The 16,727-nt window shown below is 35.9% G+C and overlaps 1 protein-coding gene across 3 annotated transcripts in view; it reads left to right on the forward strand.

Moving 5' to 3' along the window:
* Positions 1 to 16,727, forward strand: part of AKAP7 (A-kinase anchoring protein 7) — an 86,078-nt gene that overhangs the window by 37,328 nt on the left and 32,023 nt on the right. The window contains exon 7 of one of the 3 annotated variants that reach the window (XM_032184262.1): positions 611 to 1,213. The exons of the other annotated variants lie outside the window; for them this stretch is intronic. Coding sequence (XP_032040153.1) covers positions 611 to 651 — 41 coding nt within the window. The 3' untranslated portion in view covers positions 652 to 1,213. Of the gene's footprint in view, positions 1 to 610; positions 1,214 to 16,727 lie in introns of those variants that run through there. 3 annotated transcript variants of the gene reach the window in all.

A 16,727-nucleotide genomic window follows, 5' to 3' on the forward strand; every position in this document is an offset into this window, starting at 1 on the left:
TGTGTCAGAGGTTGAATGCAGTGGTGTTGGAAGACATGGGATACTGACATTCATGACAAAAGTTCATGTGAACTCTTAACTTTGTCTTTTTTCCTTAAAAATAGAGATTCAGAACTCTGTTGTGCATGTTGTCAATGAGCAATAGTTCCATTTCAAAAAGAATATGGATGGTCTTAATAAATCTGAATAAATCAAAGTCTTAACTCATACTCAAGGGAAAAGAAAACATCTGTTCTTGTATGGATTCTCTGACAAAAAGAAAGAAATATAAAAAATCTTTTTACAGGGAGCCTCAACAATAAAATACTTAAAGACCATGATGCATTTCTTCTCATATACTTTGCAACATTTTCCAGATCTCTGCTAATAAACAGGAATATTCATAACAAAAATTCACCATAAATCATTTCAACAAGCAATCATTCAGTGGATCTAACCTTTCCTACTCCAAAGCATACTAACCTTATTAATGAAAATATTAATGACCAAGGAACGATCGTATCCTCAGAAAGAAAGAACAAAACACGCAACGTTAGGGAAGTTTTCCAAGACTGTTGCCATCCCAACTAGTTGAATAGAAACATCTTCACTGGAGTCTTTTCTTGTGCAGGCAGTTTAATAGAAAGACACGTCTTCACCCTTGAAAACTAAGAAATCTTTAAACGGATGAAAACAACAATTTGTTATGAAGATAACATCCTTAAGGACTAAAAAATCTTAAAAAGATGAAAACATCTATTGGTTTTGAAGATGCATCCTTAAGGACAAAGAAATCTGAAAAAAAAAGAGGAAAACTTTACAGAAGTGCTGTGTCCACCCCCAAATTCTGCAAAACCCTTAAAGGCATGATGAGCATAAAATAAAAGGAAAACTGCTGATCCAGATACCTTTTCTGGTAGAGCTAATTTTGGTGGAAAGATCCAATTTTCTAAGGCTTATAACTGATGGGATCAATACATTATACTCCATTTTTGCTTAGCAAATACTGTTCTTTCATCATCATAAAAACTGTACCGGGTTCATGTGCCTCATCTACTGTTTTTCAGGCACTCTTCGTTCAGCATCTGAATTGTTTCATTCTTAATGCTGTGTCAAAACTAATACTGTAGTGGAGACAAAAAGTGTTAATGAGCAACTACTACGAACTCTGTATTTCTGTAGTTTGGACCAGCTTTGCATAAGCACTGCTATTAAAAGGTGACTCTAATCACCAGGACTCCATGTGGGGCTTTGGTGACAGCTTGCTTTGTGTCTTGTGGTGCCTTGCTCCTCCTTGTGGTCCTTGTTCCCACGGTATTACTGGTGGGATATTACTGTTTTTGAGAGGACTGTTTTGAGGATTTATTATTAAATACTTATACAAGAATTTCAGCATTTCAGGCACTTTGTAAATGCTGAATATTATTTCCTGTTAATGATTTTGTTTGCACTTAGGCCCCCCTTATTTAGAAGAGGTATACTGTTACAAAACAAATAGAAAGTAGTTGCCTGCAGTACAGAGGAAAAAAAATTGTAGGATGGCTATTTAAATTTGTGACAATATTGCAAAATCCAGATCAGTCAAAACCAAAAAGAGATTTATTTATACATCTCTCTCTCTGTATATAATATTTATTGCCGTGTGTTATGTATGTCCCATATTTATATCTCTGTGTGTATATATATATATATGACGTCTTCTGTACACATTTGTACATTCAGTTAGGTATTTATGTGCATCCAAATGCTTAGAGAAATTACAAGATGATTTAACATCGTATAATTTTTTTTAATTTGGATGAAATTAAGGCTCAGCTATTCACAAATACACTTGTTTTAGAATCTGTATCTGATTAATGAATTTGGCAAATACTCATTACAAATAAAGATGTTTAGTAGTATATTTGGTAGATATTGACAATGTGTTTTCGAAACATTTGTTTAAATCTCTCTTCTTGAACTTTTCTTGTTACTGACATTTCAGAATGCTAAAATGAGATAGTCTTTCATCTGTCTTTTGAGTCCCATTAAATGGTTGGTAACAGCAGTCAATCAACTGGTATTCAAAGCAAGAATCAGATGCTTGTTTGGCTTTGGCTGAGTGGTGTTGTGACAATGCCTAAACAATTTATGGGAATTGTCATCTTCACAGTCTGAGCAAAATTCTCTGAATTATTTTTACATTAGTACTACATCTGGCTTTCTCAAGCCAAGAATATTTGAATAGATGTTCTTCACTGACACCACATTAAGAAAGTGTAGCTTTATTATCCTCGCCTCCCTCAACCTTACATGAATGTGGATGCATCTTGCTGAAATGTATGCATCTTGTTTTTCTGTTTTTGAATACATTAATATATACTTATCTAAAGCCAAAAGGAGAGGGAAGACATCTATATTGGAACAGAGTTTTAATGACTTCTATTTTAATTTTAGAGAAGAATTGATTTTTTTTTAAACCCAATATATAAAATATTTTAAAATGTTACATGAACAGGGGTTTTAGTAACTATAGGTAATTAGGGCATTAAAATAAACATGGGGAGAATTAACCCAGTTTTATTAATACATCAGAAACAATAGAATTTGAAATTTACTTTATATAGACAAGAGCTGTATCCAGCTCTCGTTCTTTCTACATGCACATGGCACTCAAGCACTTGTCTTTTTTTTTCCTTGAAGTGCAGAGAAAATGTAACATCAGTATTTACTTTTTGTTACCTGGAGTTTGGGCCACATTTCAGGGTTATGCATCTAATACGATGAAAAGATCTAAAAAGGGATCAGATGTAATGTTAGAAGAGAAACAGAAATCCATGCACAATGAAGAACTATGTACTACCATTGCTAAGTGCCACAACACCTATCAGCTTGGTAGCTAGACATTTTAAAAACATGTTTAAAAGTATAGGAAGCACAAAAGCTCAATATAGATAAAGACAGAGGTGAAACACCTGCTGAGCTGCAACAATACGCACAGCAGGTAAATAAGCTTTGACAGTATGTTACAGAGAAACATCCACTATCTTCAGCAGAGCCTACAGACATCTGCACCAAAAGATTTCTCTCCATCTGCATGTCAGCCCCACAGGGTATGTATTCAGGAGTTAAAATTTGACTTGACAGTGACAATGGGGAGAAGCTTCATTCTCAAAGCAGAGATCAGTTTGTTCTTTAAAGCAAATAAATCAGCAAGCTGACAAAAAGTCCTTCAGACCACCCACCTCATGGCAGCTGTTGTATGTCACCTTGAATCCCAAATAGCAGTGAATGCTAGAATATGTTGAGCTTCTCAATATATACGCTTTCACCTGAATGATGAATGAGTTCTTTATGTCACAGTAAAGATGTTCAGTAGACCCTCAAAGGGAACATTATATACATCTTCTTATGTTAAACATGCCTTTGACATTATGTACCCCTCTTAAATATTTTCTGGATCCATGTATTAAGATTTTTATACAAATCTGTTTTAAAGAAAATGTGTTTATAGTAATATAATGTAAAATCAAATTATATGCACATTAAGGAAAGTTGTCAGATGCTAAGCTGTATTCAGCCTGTAAACTGTGTTAAGTTTCTCCTGCATGGCTGGTATGGAGAAGGTTAAATATGAGACTTCCCATGTGCCAGGTTGGAGGTTGAAGTGCTGTTATGGTTCCCCTTAATCCTTGCAATCTAGCAGTAGCAATCTAGAAATCAAAATACCAGACCACAAACATCTAATTTATCTGAATAAAAGCGTAAAAATATGGTAAAAGTTAATGTTTCTTGCTCCTCAAATAATAACCCATACAGATGGGTTTTAAGTAGCAGAACATCTGTGTGTCGGTCTACATTTCTGTGGAGCCACGTACAAGTTAGGTCTAACTTCATTTTCCAGGAACCTTCTGAAAGTCTCTCTGAAATGGGAGACACCTTCAGACAGTCATTCATCCCATCCTAAAATATGTGTGTATGACAGGCAAGATCTAAGAAGTGTCTAAGATAGGCAAGATTAGAATCTCAGATATATTACGTGAACGGTTGTTAATATTTGTTAATTAGTTTGCTTGTTAATTTTTTATATAGAAATGCGTAGATTCTCAACGAAAGGATGCATTATATTTGCAAGCTTCATGTTTCTGAGGTAGGGCAATAACCATATGAATGGAATGTGTTACAAGCAAAATATATTTTTGCAGATCTCTACTGTTAGGCCATCTGAGTCATTTAAGTAACTTTTTAATAGCCTTGATTTAGGATTTAGTGTTGCAGTTTATGCTTCCACATTACATTTTATGGTTCCACCAAGGCAGCTAGTCAGCACTCCTCTCTCAAACAAGGAACAAGATGCTCCTGCTGGCAGCTTATAGAAGAGCTCTCTATTTTGTGGATAAACTTGCCAGGAATAGATTTTGGGAATACTGACCAAGAAGAAAGGAATTACAAAGGAGGAAACACATCTGTACTGGATACAGGAAATAGATATGATAACATCACTTTTTGAACTCAAAGTAATACTGAAAAGAAATAGTAGACTTAAAATGAAAGAATTGGTGGCCAATGGACAGCTGGGAGAGATTGTCAACATCCCTTGGTTTGCTGTTTTAAAAAAATGCAGTGTCATGCAAGAAGGATGGTGATACCTCACCTTCATCAAGGAAGAAATGAATTCAAATACAGTGTGCAATATGAATTCTTCCCAATTTGTCTGACATCTTTTTAAAGCAGCACTGGGTCAAATGAAAAGAAAGACTGGCATTTGTCTGCTTTACATACTGTCCTACTTCCCTGTCTACAGATGGTTTGACCTGACTGTGACTGATTTTACTCGTATAGCAATTAAACATTTTCTCACATAGGAAGCAACAGTAGTAACGAAGTAAATGCTGTTTTGATCATCCAGATTCTACATGCTCCAAAAATACGCTTCTCTCATGTTTCTTTTGCTATCCATGCCTGCATGGCATTGAATTACTTCTAAAATGAATCATTCTTTGAACTTATCTGATACCTGTTCTTATTTCTGCTTCTTCTGTAAATTCCAAATATGCCCGTTAAATTCACTTCTTAATTTTTCTTTTCGTGATAATGTGTTTAAAGGCTAGCTTCTAACTTCTCTACTCTATTTGGCTGTGATTAACCACTCTTGCGTTTCTTGCATACCTATGACACTCATCCTAAATTTTAATTAAAAACGACAGTCATACTGCTTATGGATAAAATGTCTTGGGCAGCTTACCAGGGGCTATTTCTGAACATTTGTAATTAGCAATTCATTCACTGTTTGTGATGAGTTTTTCCACAGCCGCTGCAATTTTGTGCATATAGTATGCTAAATAACTCTTTGCCTTACATACAAAGCAACAGGTATTGTGGGTTAATCTGTAGTCTTTCCCCAAAGCACTAATTCTTAACAGCATAATGTGGTCTAATACTGACTCATAAAAGTGATCCTTTAAACGCGGCAGAGAAACACTCATATTTTAGTTTATAATGTAGAAGTCAGACTCTATTTAAGGTGGATAGAAAATGGTGATCCAGTGGTTTCATACACAAATCAAGTATCTTGTATTGACTTCTGAGGATAGAGTGGTCCCCTATTGCTTCCTTCTCTCTGGTCTTACATTAAAACTTGATAGATGTTCTCTTTAGCTCTAGTGATACAGCTCATCTTGTATCAGTACACTGGACAGTTTCTTCTGTACTTGGTAATTTTGTTATTGAAACATTAACCATCGGTACAGTATTTTTCTTCATGATAGAGCATTTTTATTTTAGTTTTTTAATACCAGTTTAATAAAACCATTGTAACTTAGAAGTTACAATGGCAAATTCTGTGTAGATACAAAGGAGAACAAGTTGATTGAAGTTAAAATAACCAATGTAAATATGACTTGAAAGTGGAAATTTTCATTTCATAGTAATATTCAGTTGTTTTGAGGGCAAATTCTAATATCCACGACTTTGAGCTTTAATGTTGGCAAATGTGTTAGAAGCTGTTCATTGGAAAGTGACAATGAATTTTCAAGAAAGAAGCATGCTTTGTATTCAATCATGCATCTCTTAATACCGATGGTAAGGAAAACTTTCTCATCACCTTCCGTGATTGCAATTTGTGATTCAGTGATTATGGGGTATGTATTATTTGCTTTGTACAAGGTAGTTTTTGCATTTTTCTTTTAAGAATACCATATTGTAATTAGAGGGCTATTTAAAGACTAAATGCTGATATTTATCTTTTTATTTTTCAGCAAAAAGATGTTTGAAATAGTGATGTGTTTTCATGCCAGTGCTGTTATCAATAGTTGAAACTAAATGAAAATATTTTCCACAAATGACTTTCAAAAATAAGTGCAGACAGTGGGATAAAATTGGTGAAGTAAATCTGAAGGAAAACACAAAAGCATATTTCAGATCAGTAAGAATGTGACTTGTGAGTGAAAATTTTGTCAGCTATATAAAACAAACATTGAATTTTTTGCCCATGCTGTAAAGTACAATTTAATATCATCCAGCATCTTTTTTTGGTGCATTAAGTATTTCTGCTTGAAAGACATTTTTCCTCAAGCAGACTTTGGCTTCCAAACAAGTAATTTATTCCTAATTTTAATATATTTAAAATACTTTGAAAATAAGTAACGCATTAATGTCAAGATATGTTCATTGCATATATTAAAAAAAAGACTGCCAAAGTGGTGAGGAGCATATTAATTATTTGGTATTCTTTCATTGAATAGATCAGTAGAACTTAATTATTTTTTATTATTAAAATTTTCCAAGCTAGAATGTTGCTCTTCTTGATACTTATTTTATGCACTCTATTTTACTGTCGTAACATCAAAAGGAAGCTATGTTTGATTTACCATAATTTAATTATGCTCTTCTGCAGTACTCGTGAGAAGTGTTTTTCAGTAGTTCAAAGGACATGGACAGAAAGGAAAAACATTATTCCATTGTTATAATGTCAGTATTTTTCAGTTGTTGATGGTTTATATAGATCTGAAGAGTTTACACAGTGTGCAGCATTATTACATGGAGAGATTCTGCTATGCTTGTTCTAAAATAAAACATGGTTACAGATCAGTCCAGATCAGTACTTCAGGATAATACAAGCCATGACATAAAAGTTTAGTTGTTAAATAAAAGTGCTTTGTTTTGCTTATTACTACAATTCACATTTGTCTTTTCAGAACACTACTCAGCAATGAATAGACACAGATGATAGTTTCATTTCCAGCACTTTCTTATTTTAGACTGTATTAAAAATATTTTTGAAGCCCCTAAAATTAATAATAATAAAAAAAAACAAACAAACAACAAACAAACAGTTTTTTTCCAGTGGAGATAATTTCAAGATAAAATGTGACTGGTTTTAAAGAAGTTAAAGGTTAGTGTGGTGTATAGCATCATTTTTTAATTCCTAGAAAGCAGCAATGCACTGTTTCTTATGGAAGTAGTAGACTGTAACAGCACTTTCCATTGCAAGATCACAGCAATCACAAGCTGAAACATACCACTATAGTCTTAAGAGTAGTCTGCCAAATCATGTGAAGTTTTAATCTGTTCTCAAACCCATCAGAAAGAACAATCACAGACCCTGCAGAATGCATAGTACATTTGTATCAAACATTTAAGATCTGAGTAATGACAGGAGTGAAATCTGAAACATCCCTCTTCATAGGAGGGTTACACAGATCTGTTGGATATGAACGGCTGGAGGCTGTTAGTCATGCACCACATAGAATTTCTGGGAAGGAGCGACATAAACATTGCTTTGTTGTACACAGAATGGTTTGGGTTGGAAGGGACCTTACAGACCATCCTGTTCCACCCCCCTGCCATGGGCAGGGACACCTCCCACCAGACCAGGTTGCCCAAAGCCCCATCCAGCCTGGCCTTGAACACCTCCAGGGATGGGGCATCCACAGCTCCTCTGGGCAGCCTGTGCTAGGGCCTCAGAGTAAAGAATTTCGTCCTAATGCCTAATCTAAATCTACCCTTTTTTAGTTTAAAGCCATTACCCCCTGTCCTACCATTATACTTCCTGACAAAGAGTCCCTCCCGATCTTTCCTGTGGGCCCCTTTTAGGCACTGGAAGGCCGCTGCAATGTCTCCCCTGGGCCTTTTCTTCTCTAGGCTGAGCAACCCCAACTCTCTCAGCCTGTCTTTGCAATGCGTAAGAAATAACTTTACACAGCCTTTCATGCTTTGTGAACTTTCCTCATCTGTACCACTGCAAGATTAAACGAGTTAACCACTGAAGACATAAGCTATCTGATTTCACTTGAGTGGTTTTAGGTGCTCTGCTTGCATTTGCTGTGAAACAGACAAAGAACAATCAAGATTATGAAGAGATGATAGTGCCTCAAGATGTCCTTCCTGCTTCTCAAGTGCTGGCTGTGGACTTTGGGCTGATGCTATAGTGTTTAACTACGTACTAATTTGTACACAAATATCCATAACTCAAGAGACTTAAGTGACCAAAGCTGTGGTACCAGGCCTAGGTCATACATACTTACAGCCACCTAAAGTTAGGCTTCCAATTTTTTATGTTCCTAACCATGTCTACACGGTATTTTCCGAGTCGGTGTGAATTCACACTGCTTGCATTGTGAGCAGGTTGTCTGGGTGAGCGAGGTCGGCACAGCGCTGAGCGTGACGGTGTGAGTTGTCACCACAGGGTCTGCTCACCTGGTCTGCCTCAGCTCTGAGTATGGGAAGGGTGAGCTCCTCCTGTCCTCTCTGAAGGGTGTGGTTTTATTTTATCTTAGGTAAATACCTTGATTTCTGAAGTGCTGAGGCACTCCAGTTGAGCCTCTGGCTCAATAAGCTTTAATAATCTATGCTAACTTTGTGTTTTACAAAAAGCAGATTTGTTTTAAAGAGTTCAGACTAACCGTGCACAGCCTACCAATTACAGCAAAAAGTAATTTCTGACCAAAGACTGTTTAAATAACCTTCTAAATTCAAAATGACTTATTTAGGGAAACAGTGGAAATGCATTTTAATACCTAGTCACTGTTTCCATAGCTTGTTAATTTTTTTAAAATGTTTAAGTTGTTTTGAATCAGAAACCCTAGATACTGAACTTCATAGCTTTAATCAAGAGAATAAACAAAAGGCTTCTTTACACATAAAACTGTTCCTCATTAAATACACTTGGAAAGTGGGTCAAGCTGAACAGGAACAAAGCACTCTTATTCCAAAGTAAGAGTGTTCACATATGGAATTATTCAGAAATGGCTCCTAGTGCTTTAAAATTCCCAACCATTGTTAATCTATTCTGTCTTTCAAATGCAGGCAAGCCTTATGCTTTTCCTTCTCCATTACTATCTATCATATCAGAAACACAAAACATTGCATGTTAAAACTTAACGTCACTTGATTAGGACATATGCAACCCTTGGCAGAAAAGGAGGCTTGTTAGAGTATATTTAATATTATAAATGCTATTTTAGTACTGTATTGAAGTTGTATTGGATCATTGTGAAGACATTTTCAGGATGGAACCTTTGCTTTTTATAGCTTTTTTTTTTTTCAAGAGAGATATAACCATGCTTTGGTGAAAAAATATACTAGGAAGAGTTAGTATAATACTAAAGAACAAAACAAAATGACATGATTGTTAAGATATGATAATATAAGCACATGAAAGCAAGTGAAAGCAATAATTACTTTACATGGCAAGAATAGCTGTTTCTCATGGATATACTCTTTTAGAAGCATACACTGAATTCTTTGTGATCTTTATTACTGATGAATTCTATTTTCTGTAGTTTGTAACTTCCTTTCCTGACGTTACCCAAGACGTATAGATGCTAATCTCCAGATCTCTCAGTTACCATCCATAATCTGGCTTAGCTATTTGCATCATGTTTTGCATCATTGGCATCGTCCAATTGTTTTGCAGTTATCTAGTCAGAGCTTCTCATGTATATTTTTTCTTTTGAGAAATACAGAGAACGCCTCAATAATCTTAATAATTCACTGTCTGTATTGGTTTGAGTGTACTTAGGCTAGATATATTCTCGGGATAGTTACATTAATTATGAAGATCATACAGGTATACTGTTTTCCAAATGGTGTTTAAAATATTATACTACAATTCCTTCTGTATAAGTATGACAAACATATTTCAATGTAAACCTCACTTCATAATTTGAAATACAGGTATGTAAATACTAATGCCTTACTACTTTTAAATTTGTAAATACTTTCCTGATAAAGAGACATCTGTATTTTTACTGCTTTTCTGTATTATTGGGCTTTAATTTTTGACGTATATTACCAATTTACAGAGTGATGCTGCAATTATTGAAGTTGTTTATGAGGAGAAAGGGCTAAGAGTTTTTAAAACTTGAGTTATTTCTGATTTTTCATCTGTCCTTTCAATTCTAAACTCTCCAATCACTTTCAGTTCTTTTTTTTCCACATCATTTTGGGACTTCAGGGCTAGCGGTGGTGAGACATACATAATGAAATTCTAAAGAAAAAAGAATATTTTGGGAAAATACTGTGTTTTAGGGTAGATTTCAAGGTAACAGTTGAAGTGGAGTGCAATAGTCAAGTACAAAATATTTCTGAAAGATGAGATGCTACTTAGTATTCCTTTTGTCTAGAGTCTAGATGAGTTGTAACTCTTAAACACATAGAATTAGTCAGCTGTTTATATTTAATAAATTCACCTTTTGTAACTGTAGCTATTCTAACATTTTCTTTTATTTGAACACTTCAGTCTTTATTGATTAATGTAACGACAGAATCGGCAAGGGTTTGCATTCTGTCACACATACATTTTTCAATGTAAATTTACTTAGAGGCACACAAATTCAAATGTAATGGTCTACCAGTGCAATTATATTAAAAATGTTGTGCTGTTAGTGCAATTGTAGTAACAATTCTCTCTACAGACTCTCTCGTAGAGTCTAAGGCTCCCTAGAGTCTAAGGGCTGTTCTCTAAACAAATTTGTACTACTAGTCCAGTCTTTTTTGTCTACCCGACTGAAAAGTGCATTTGATAGGTGTATCATGTTGAATAAATACATTTTGCACAGTCTTTGACTGGGATTGTTATCACCTTGACATATATCAAAGCTGCTGCCTTCCAGTTGCAAAGTACAGATTCCCCACTATGTATAGGCTTTGCACTGAGTACAGCCCAGATGTTCTTTTTCGCATGTGTTGTTAGTACGTGATTCATTGAAATGTTCTTTTACTTGGAAACAGCTAGGAAAGTCTCCTATACTGACGTTTTTAGGAATGTCCATTTAAAGGAGCATCTTTAGTTATTGCATGTTATTATCTTTTGTATGTGGTCTTATTTTTCCAGCTATGAAAATAGCTTTTTCAAACTATTGCATCCTTACATAAAAGCTTCATTAGCACATAAATGAAAAGTTCATGTTCAGCATTATAATTAAAATAAATATATAAATCCCATTTTATCAACTTGGGTAGAACAGCAATTTAAAAATAAAAGCAAATACCTAAGGTGTATAACCACTGATTTCCACTACATAATTTTTGTTGCCAAGGATGAAAACAAATCTCTCTTTGCCTTCTCTAGGAGGTAAATGCAGTTTTAGTTTGTACAGTACACAAAAAATCCAGAATAAAAGGAACCATTTTACTTCTTTTAAAGACTGTTTATACATGACTTCATTTTGTAAAAAAAATATTTTCAATACGTTGAGGAAGGGAGAAAGAATTTGTTATTTCACATAACAGGTATTGTATCATCTCCTTGTTCTGATTGCAAATGCTGAATCCCATTCCTTTTTTGAAAATCTTTATAAATACCACCGTGTCCTTGGAGTGAAGAAATGTGTAGGAATGTTCACTCATTTACTTGTTTGTGCAGGGATCTCAGTCAGAAACCCCAGTTCTTGAATTCTTTTTTTTTAAGAATTAAAATATTTTTCTCAAAATGCTTTAATTTTTATACAAATAGAGCAGGTGTTCATATATGAAACTAAAATTCTAGAATGCACTTTCCTCATAAATCTTAAAACCAGATTCAAAAACAATAAGCATGTTTCTACATGAAGATACAAGAAATTTTTACAGGTGTGGTGCCAGATGAGGCTTTTTGAGAATCTTCTAGTAAATCACTCCTAGCTTGGGGCTTACTTTTGACTCCATAGATTTCTCTTTTCAGATTACGATCTTTCTGTATTAACAGCCTGATATTAATTAGATAACACTTCTGCATCATTTGGTAGAGATGTGATAGAAAATCTTAATGGACAAGTGCTGGACTTAATGGACTTGTTCTTTCCTTTTTACTTTCTCCAGGTATAAATAGCATTCAGATTAATTGTTGTCAACATGCTTACATGTAATGATTTACAGAATAATTTACAGGATTGAATTTGTTTGAAAATATATGTATTTTGATTTTAAGTCTGTCAGTACATTCTGTTAACACTTGAGTCTCTCGAGTAAGTAGTGTAATTAGGTTTACATTATTTTAATGAACTCTAATGTTTTATCTCATCTCCAATGGAAAACAGAAAACCAAGTGTAACTATTTGTTTCATGCAGTATTAAACTGAGGCTGATGATCTGTAGCAAAGGAATGGCTGGATTCCAGCAGAAGTTTCTCTTAACATTGGAGCAGGGCATCATTTTTGTTACACAAGTTTTTCTGTGAAGAGTATATGGGAGGAATAAACCGAAAAGAGTTCAAAGGAGGGCCACCAAGATGATGAAGGGCCTGGAGCACCCCTCATGTGAGGACAGGCTGAGAGAGCTGGGACTGTTCAGCCTAGAGAAGAGGAGGCTCAGGAGGGATCTTATCAATGCCTATAAATACCTCAAGGGAGGATGCAGAGGATGGGGCCAGGCTCTTTTCTGTGGTGCCCAGTGGCAGGACAAGAGGCTGTGGTCACAAACTGAAACACAGGAGGTTCAATCTGAGCATCAGGCGGTGCTTTCCTGTGAGGGTAACAGAGCAGTGGCACAGAGTGCCCAGAGAGGCTTTGGAGTCTCTTACACTTAGGGGTCACCTGCAAATGAGAAATTCAGTTTTCAGTAGACTTCCTGCAAAGATCTAGTAGTAATGAATGCATATTTTGCACCTGCTTGTGAGAGCAGACATTTTAATTCCATGCTGTTTTCCCCTCCCTTTTCATAGTTTTAAATAAAAGAGGGAGAAGAAGTCATAAAAGGAAAGCAACAGCTTTTAAAATTATACGCAACAGATGACTGCTGAAATAATGTTTAAAGTATTCTAAAATATGTGGGCTAGATCTTGAAATATTGTCTATTGCCCCATTTCTGTCTTTTTAGAAAGGACTGGGAGTAAAGTTGTTCCCGGAATAGGTTTGATTTCACTGCTGTACTCAGGGTAGAGTTTTGTGTATTGGCCACCTGCGGAAGATTGTACTCCAAGTACCAGTTTTAGCTGGTATAGATTTGGGTTTAACTTTATAGATACTGCCTGAAGTTACATTATGCCTCCAGATGGGAGCTCCAGAGCTGTACATAAATCAGATAAAAACAATTCAGGAAGGCAGCCTGAAGTCTCCATATGCGATTTCTCTTCAAAAATCTACATGGAGACTGCTGAATTTCTGAAAAAAATAGCTGCTGAAGCTGTATGATGTATAAAGCCAGGGATGGTTCCATAATCCAATCTCAGCTCATTTACAGCATGGGCTCTAAGCCTGCTTGGCTCTTCGTGGAGCTGAGTGAATTTAGGCAGTCTGAAAGGACAGTGCTCCTGTGGAACCCCACAGGTGCGTGGTACCGGCATGGCACAAGGACATCTCACCTGCAGGCAGTGGTCAAAGCCTTGCCAATGGTGGACGATTAATTGCTGGGAAGACTAAGCTGCTTTCTCATCTCATCAGAGTAGAGGACACTGCAATTCCTCTGGGCATCAATTCTTGTTGTCAGACTCCCTTCCTGCAAGTTCTGTATGTGTGCACCAGTGAGGCACCTGAATCTGAGGATTTTCTGTACTGAATTCAGTCACTGGTCATGGCATCCCTCTTTCTTCACAGACCTTCATCCCACTGTGTTTGACTGTTTTGAAGGCCTGTTGGCTGTGAAAAAAAAAAAAAGAAAAAAGAAAAAAAAAAGGATATATATGTATTTAAGGATATATTCAGATCTTGAGATTTCATTTCTGGACAGTTACAAGGTGAAATGTGTTAGATATTTCAAAGGAGGGGGAATCAAGGGTTAATCTCTTTCTTTCAGAATATGTTTTTCTTTACAGTCTAAACAAACAGATTGGTTGAGGTGTGTTCCTTGCTTAGCAGTACAGGTTACTAAGCTAATTTACAGTGCGCAGGTAGATTTCAGTGAACCATATTAAGGTGCAGAAGCCAAGCAAGTGGTATCAGCTGACAACATCAAAACCTCATTGTATGAACTGCGGGGTTTTTTAATACATTTTACATGGATTGCTTTGGTGACTTGGTGCTGCTTCCCTGTTTTTCCTCCCATGAATCATGAAAAGCCTTTGATACAATCTTGAGAACATAGCTCTTATCAGAGTAACTATCATTGGTCTCTTCATTTCTGTTCTCTAGAGCTAAGTGTTATTAGTTGCACTGCACCAAACACCACATTATCACTGATGTACAGGAAAAATACAGCAAAAGGTTGAAAAATGACCTAAAATGCTGGGTCTTTGTTCTCTCCAGAAAGTTAGCAGAAATAACATATTAGTACTGATTTCCACAACTTCTAAGAGCATAGTGCAGCTGTCTATTCAACATTGACTTTTTCTTCCGACTGCAAAAACACACATTTAAGGAATCTCCTCCTGTTGCACTGTCAAGTACCTTTTGAATTACTGAAAATTTTACGGACAGTATTACATTAAATCTCAACCCCATGCTGTCTTGCAGTCTTATCAGCTGCTTTAACAAGGGAGAGCAAATGAGCTTTGTAATATTCTCAGAAAATTAACACATCTGTGCTTTGGAGCTCGAAATGTGGGAGACTAGGAAGAAGTTGCAATACACACGGGTGTTGCAACAGGAATGGAGTGGGGGCTGAAATCATGGCTGTTCTGTGCAACCTTAGCAAGCCAGCTAAGTTTTGGGCTTATTCAGTGAGCCTATTTAAGCGTGTTCCAAATCCCAGAAGAATTCTTCATACCCAGAAGAGCAGTAATGAATAGCAAGCAATGCACCAGCGATAGGATGCTAGCACTGAACAGAATGACAAGGGTCAGAGATACTAACAGTGGGTTGAATACACAAAACTGTTGTGCAATGTCAGCATTTTATTTTCTCCTTTCTTCACAAACTTTGAAGGGAAAAAAATTAGTACTTGCTATTTAAATTTATTTTTTTTTTCGGTTTGCGTGTTCTAGTGGAAAATGCATTCTGATTTTTTTTTTTAACACGACTTGTTCTTCTAGGCTGAGCACAGTAGTGTTCCAGAAGCCAACTTCTAACATTTTGTGTTTGTAATATATGCACATTGCAAAAAATATCTCACTGTTCATGTTGCATTTTATTTTTAATGTAAGAGATTGGCATGTTCCAACGGAGTTGAATGGAAGTATGGTAAGTACTGGCAATTTGGTAGCCAGGTTTTCCTGTTCATTAAAATAAGCATTTAAAAAGGCTAAATGTAATCAGAAAAGTAAAGTAAATATTCAGAATAATATTAGGGAGAAAAAAAAAAAGTCCTCTTAAAAAATGCAAACAACGTAGAGGTAATCTGTTGGAAATGAAAGTATCAATTCAGATATCTGAACATAGTCATTAGCATCTTTCTACTGATTTTTTTTCCTTGTTTCATTTCCATACACATAAAAAAAAATCTGCTATTTTACTATATAAGTTAAATGTAAAGGAACAGTTTTCCTTTCTCCTTAGAACTTTTTTAGTATCCTCACAGTCAGGTTAACTCTCAGTAAACCATTAGTGGACAGCAATAGCTGTCTCCAACTACTTGCAGCATTGTGAGATTGCCATGCTAGGAACATAACTCTTTTCAAGCCTCATTATCCTCAACTGTTCAAATCACCTTTGACATTTTAGAAGGAAAAAGTATGTAAGTACCAGCATTTTTGCCCTGAATTCGATTTCACTCGCTTCACATGGCATTTAGTAACTTTTATCGAGCTAATAGGTTCAGTTTCTTTTTGTGTTTTTGGAGAGTTTTTTTCCCCACAAAAATACAGTAATTAATATAAGACAATAATTAAGTAGCCTTCAGTTCCCCCTCCTGCTTTTATATGTTCCTTAATTTTTGTCTTTTCCACACCAGCAGGAACAAAAATAAATCTCATTATTAAGTTACTGCGCCATTTCTTAGTTATTATTTAAAGATCAAGATACAAACATAAGCATCTCAGCACCCAAGTGGAAACAATAGGGGTTTTGAATGAAATGAACACTTGGTAGATCTCAGAGGCTTGGGCTTGTAAGGTGAGCCTTGGGAAGACCCTCAAGTGTCAGGTTTGCCTTGCCCCTGCTTTTCACATGGTCGCACTCTTGGTGCTTACATGCACATCTCCTGTGTCCAGGGGCTCACGTTCTTGTGTGCTGGCATTCTCTAGGAAGTCCATCTCATAAACCCACTCTCAGTGAGGCAAAATCACTGCCAAAGCAGGTAGGATACTTACCTAGACACCACTGCAAAGAAGGGTGCTATGAGTACTCTGCAGAGCTTGAATGTATTTGGGGTTTTCACCCAGAGGTGCTGTTTGACTTATACTAAATATGGCTCTGAATGCATTCCTGAGGGTAAGCAATCTGGACAGTTGGCACATTTGGTCTTGAGCCTTGCCTTGA

This window comes from Aythya fuligula, chromosome 3 (assembly GCF_009819795.1).
Source record: "Aythya fuligula isolate bAytFul2 chromosome 3, bAytFul2.pri, whole genome shotgun sequence".
NCBI lineage: Eukaryota > Metazoa > Chordata > Aves > Anseriformes > Anatidae > Aythya > Aythya fuligula.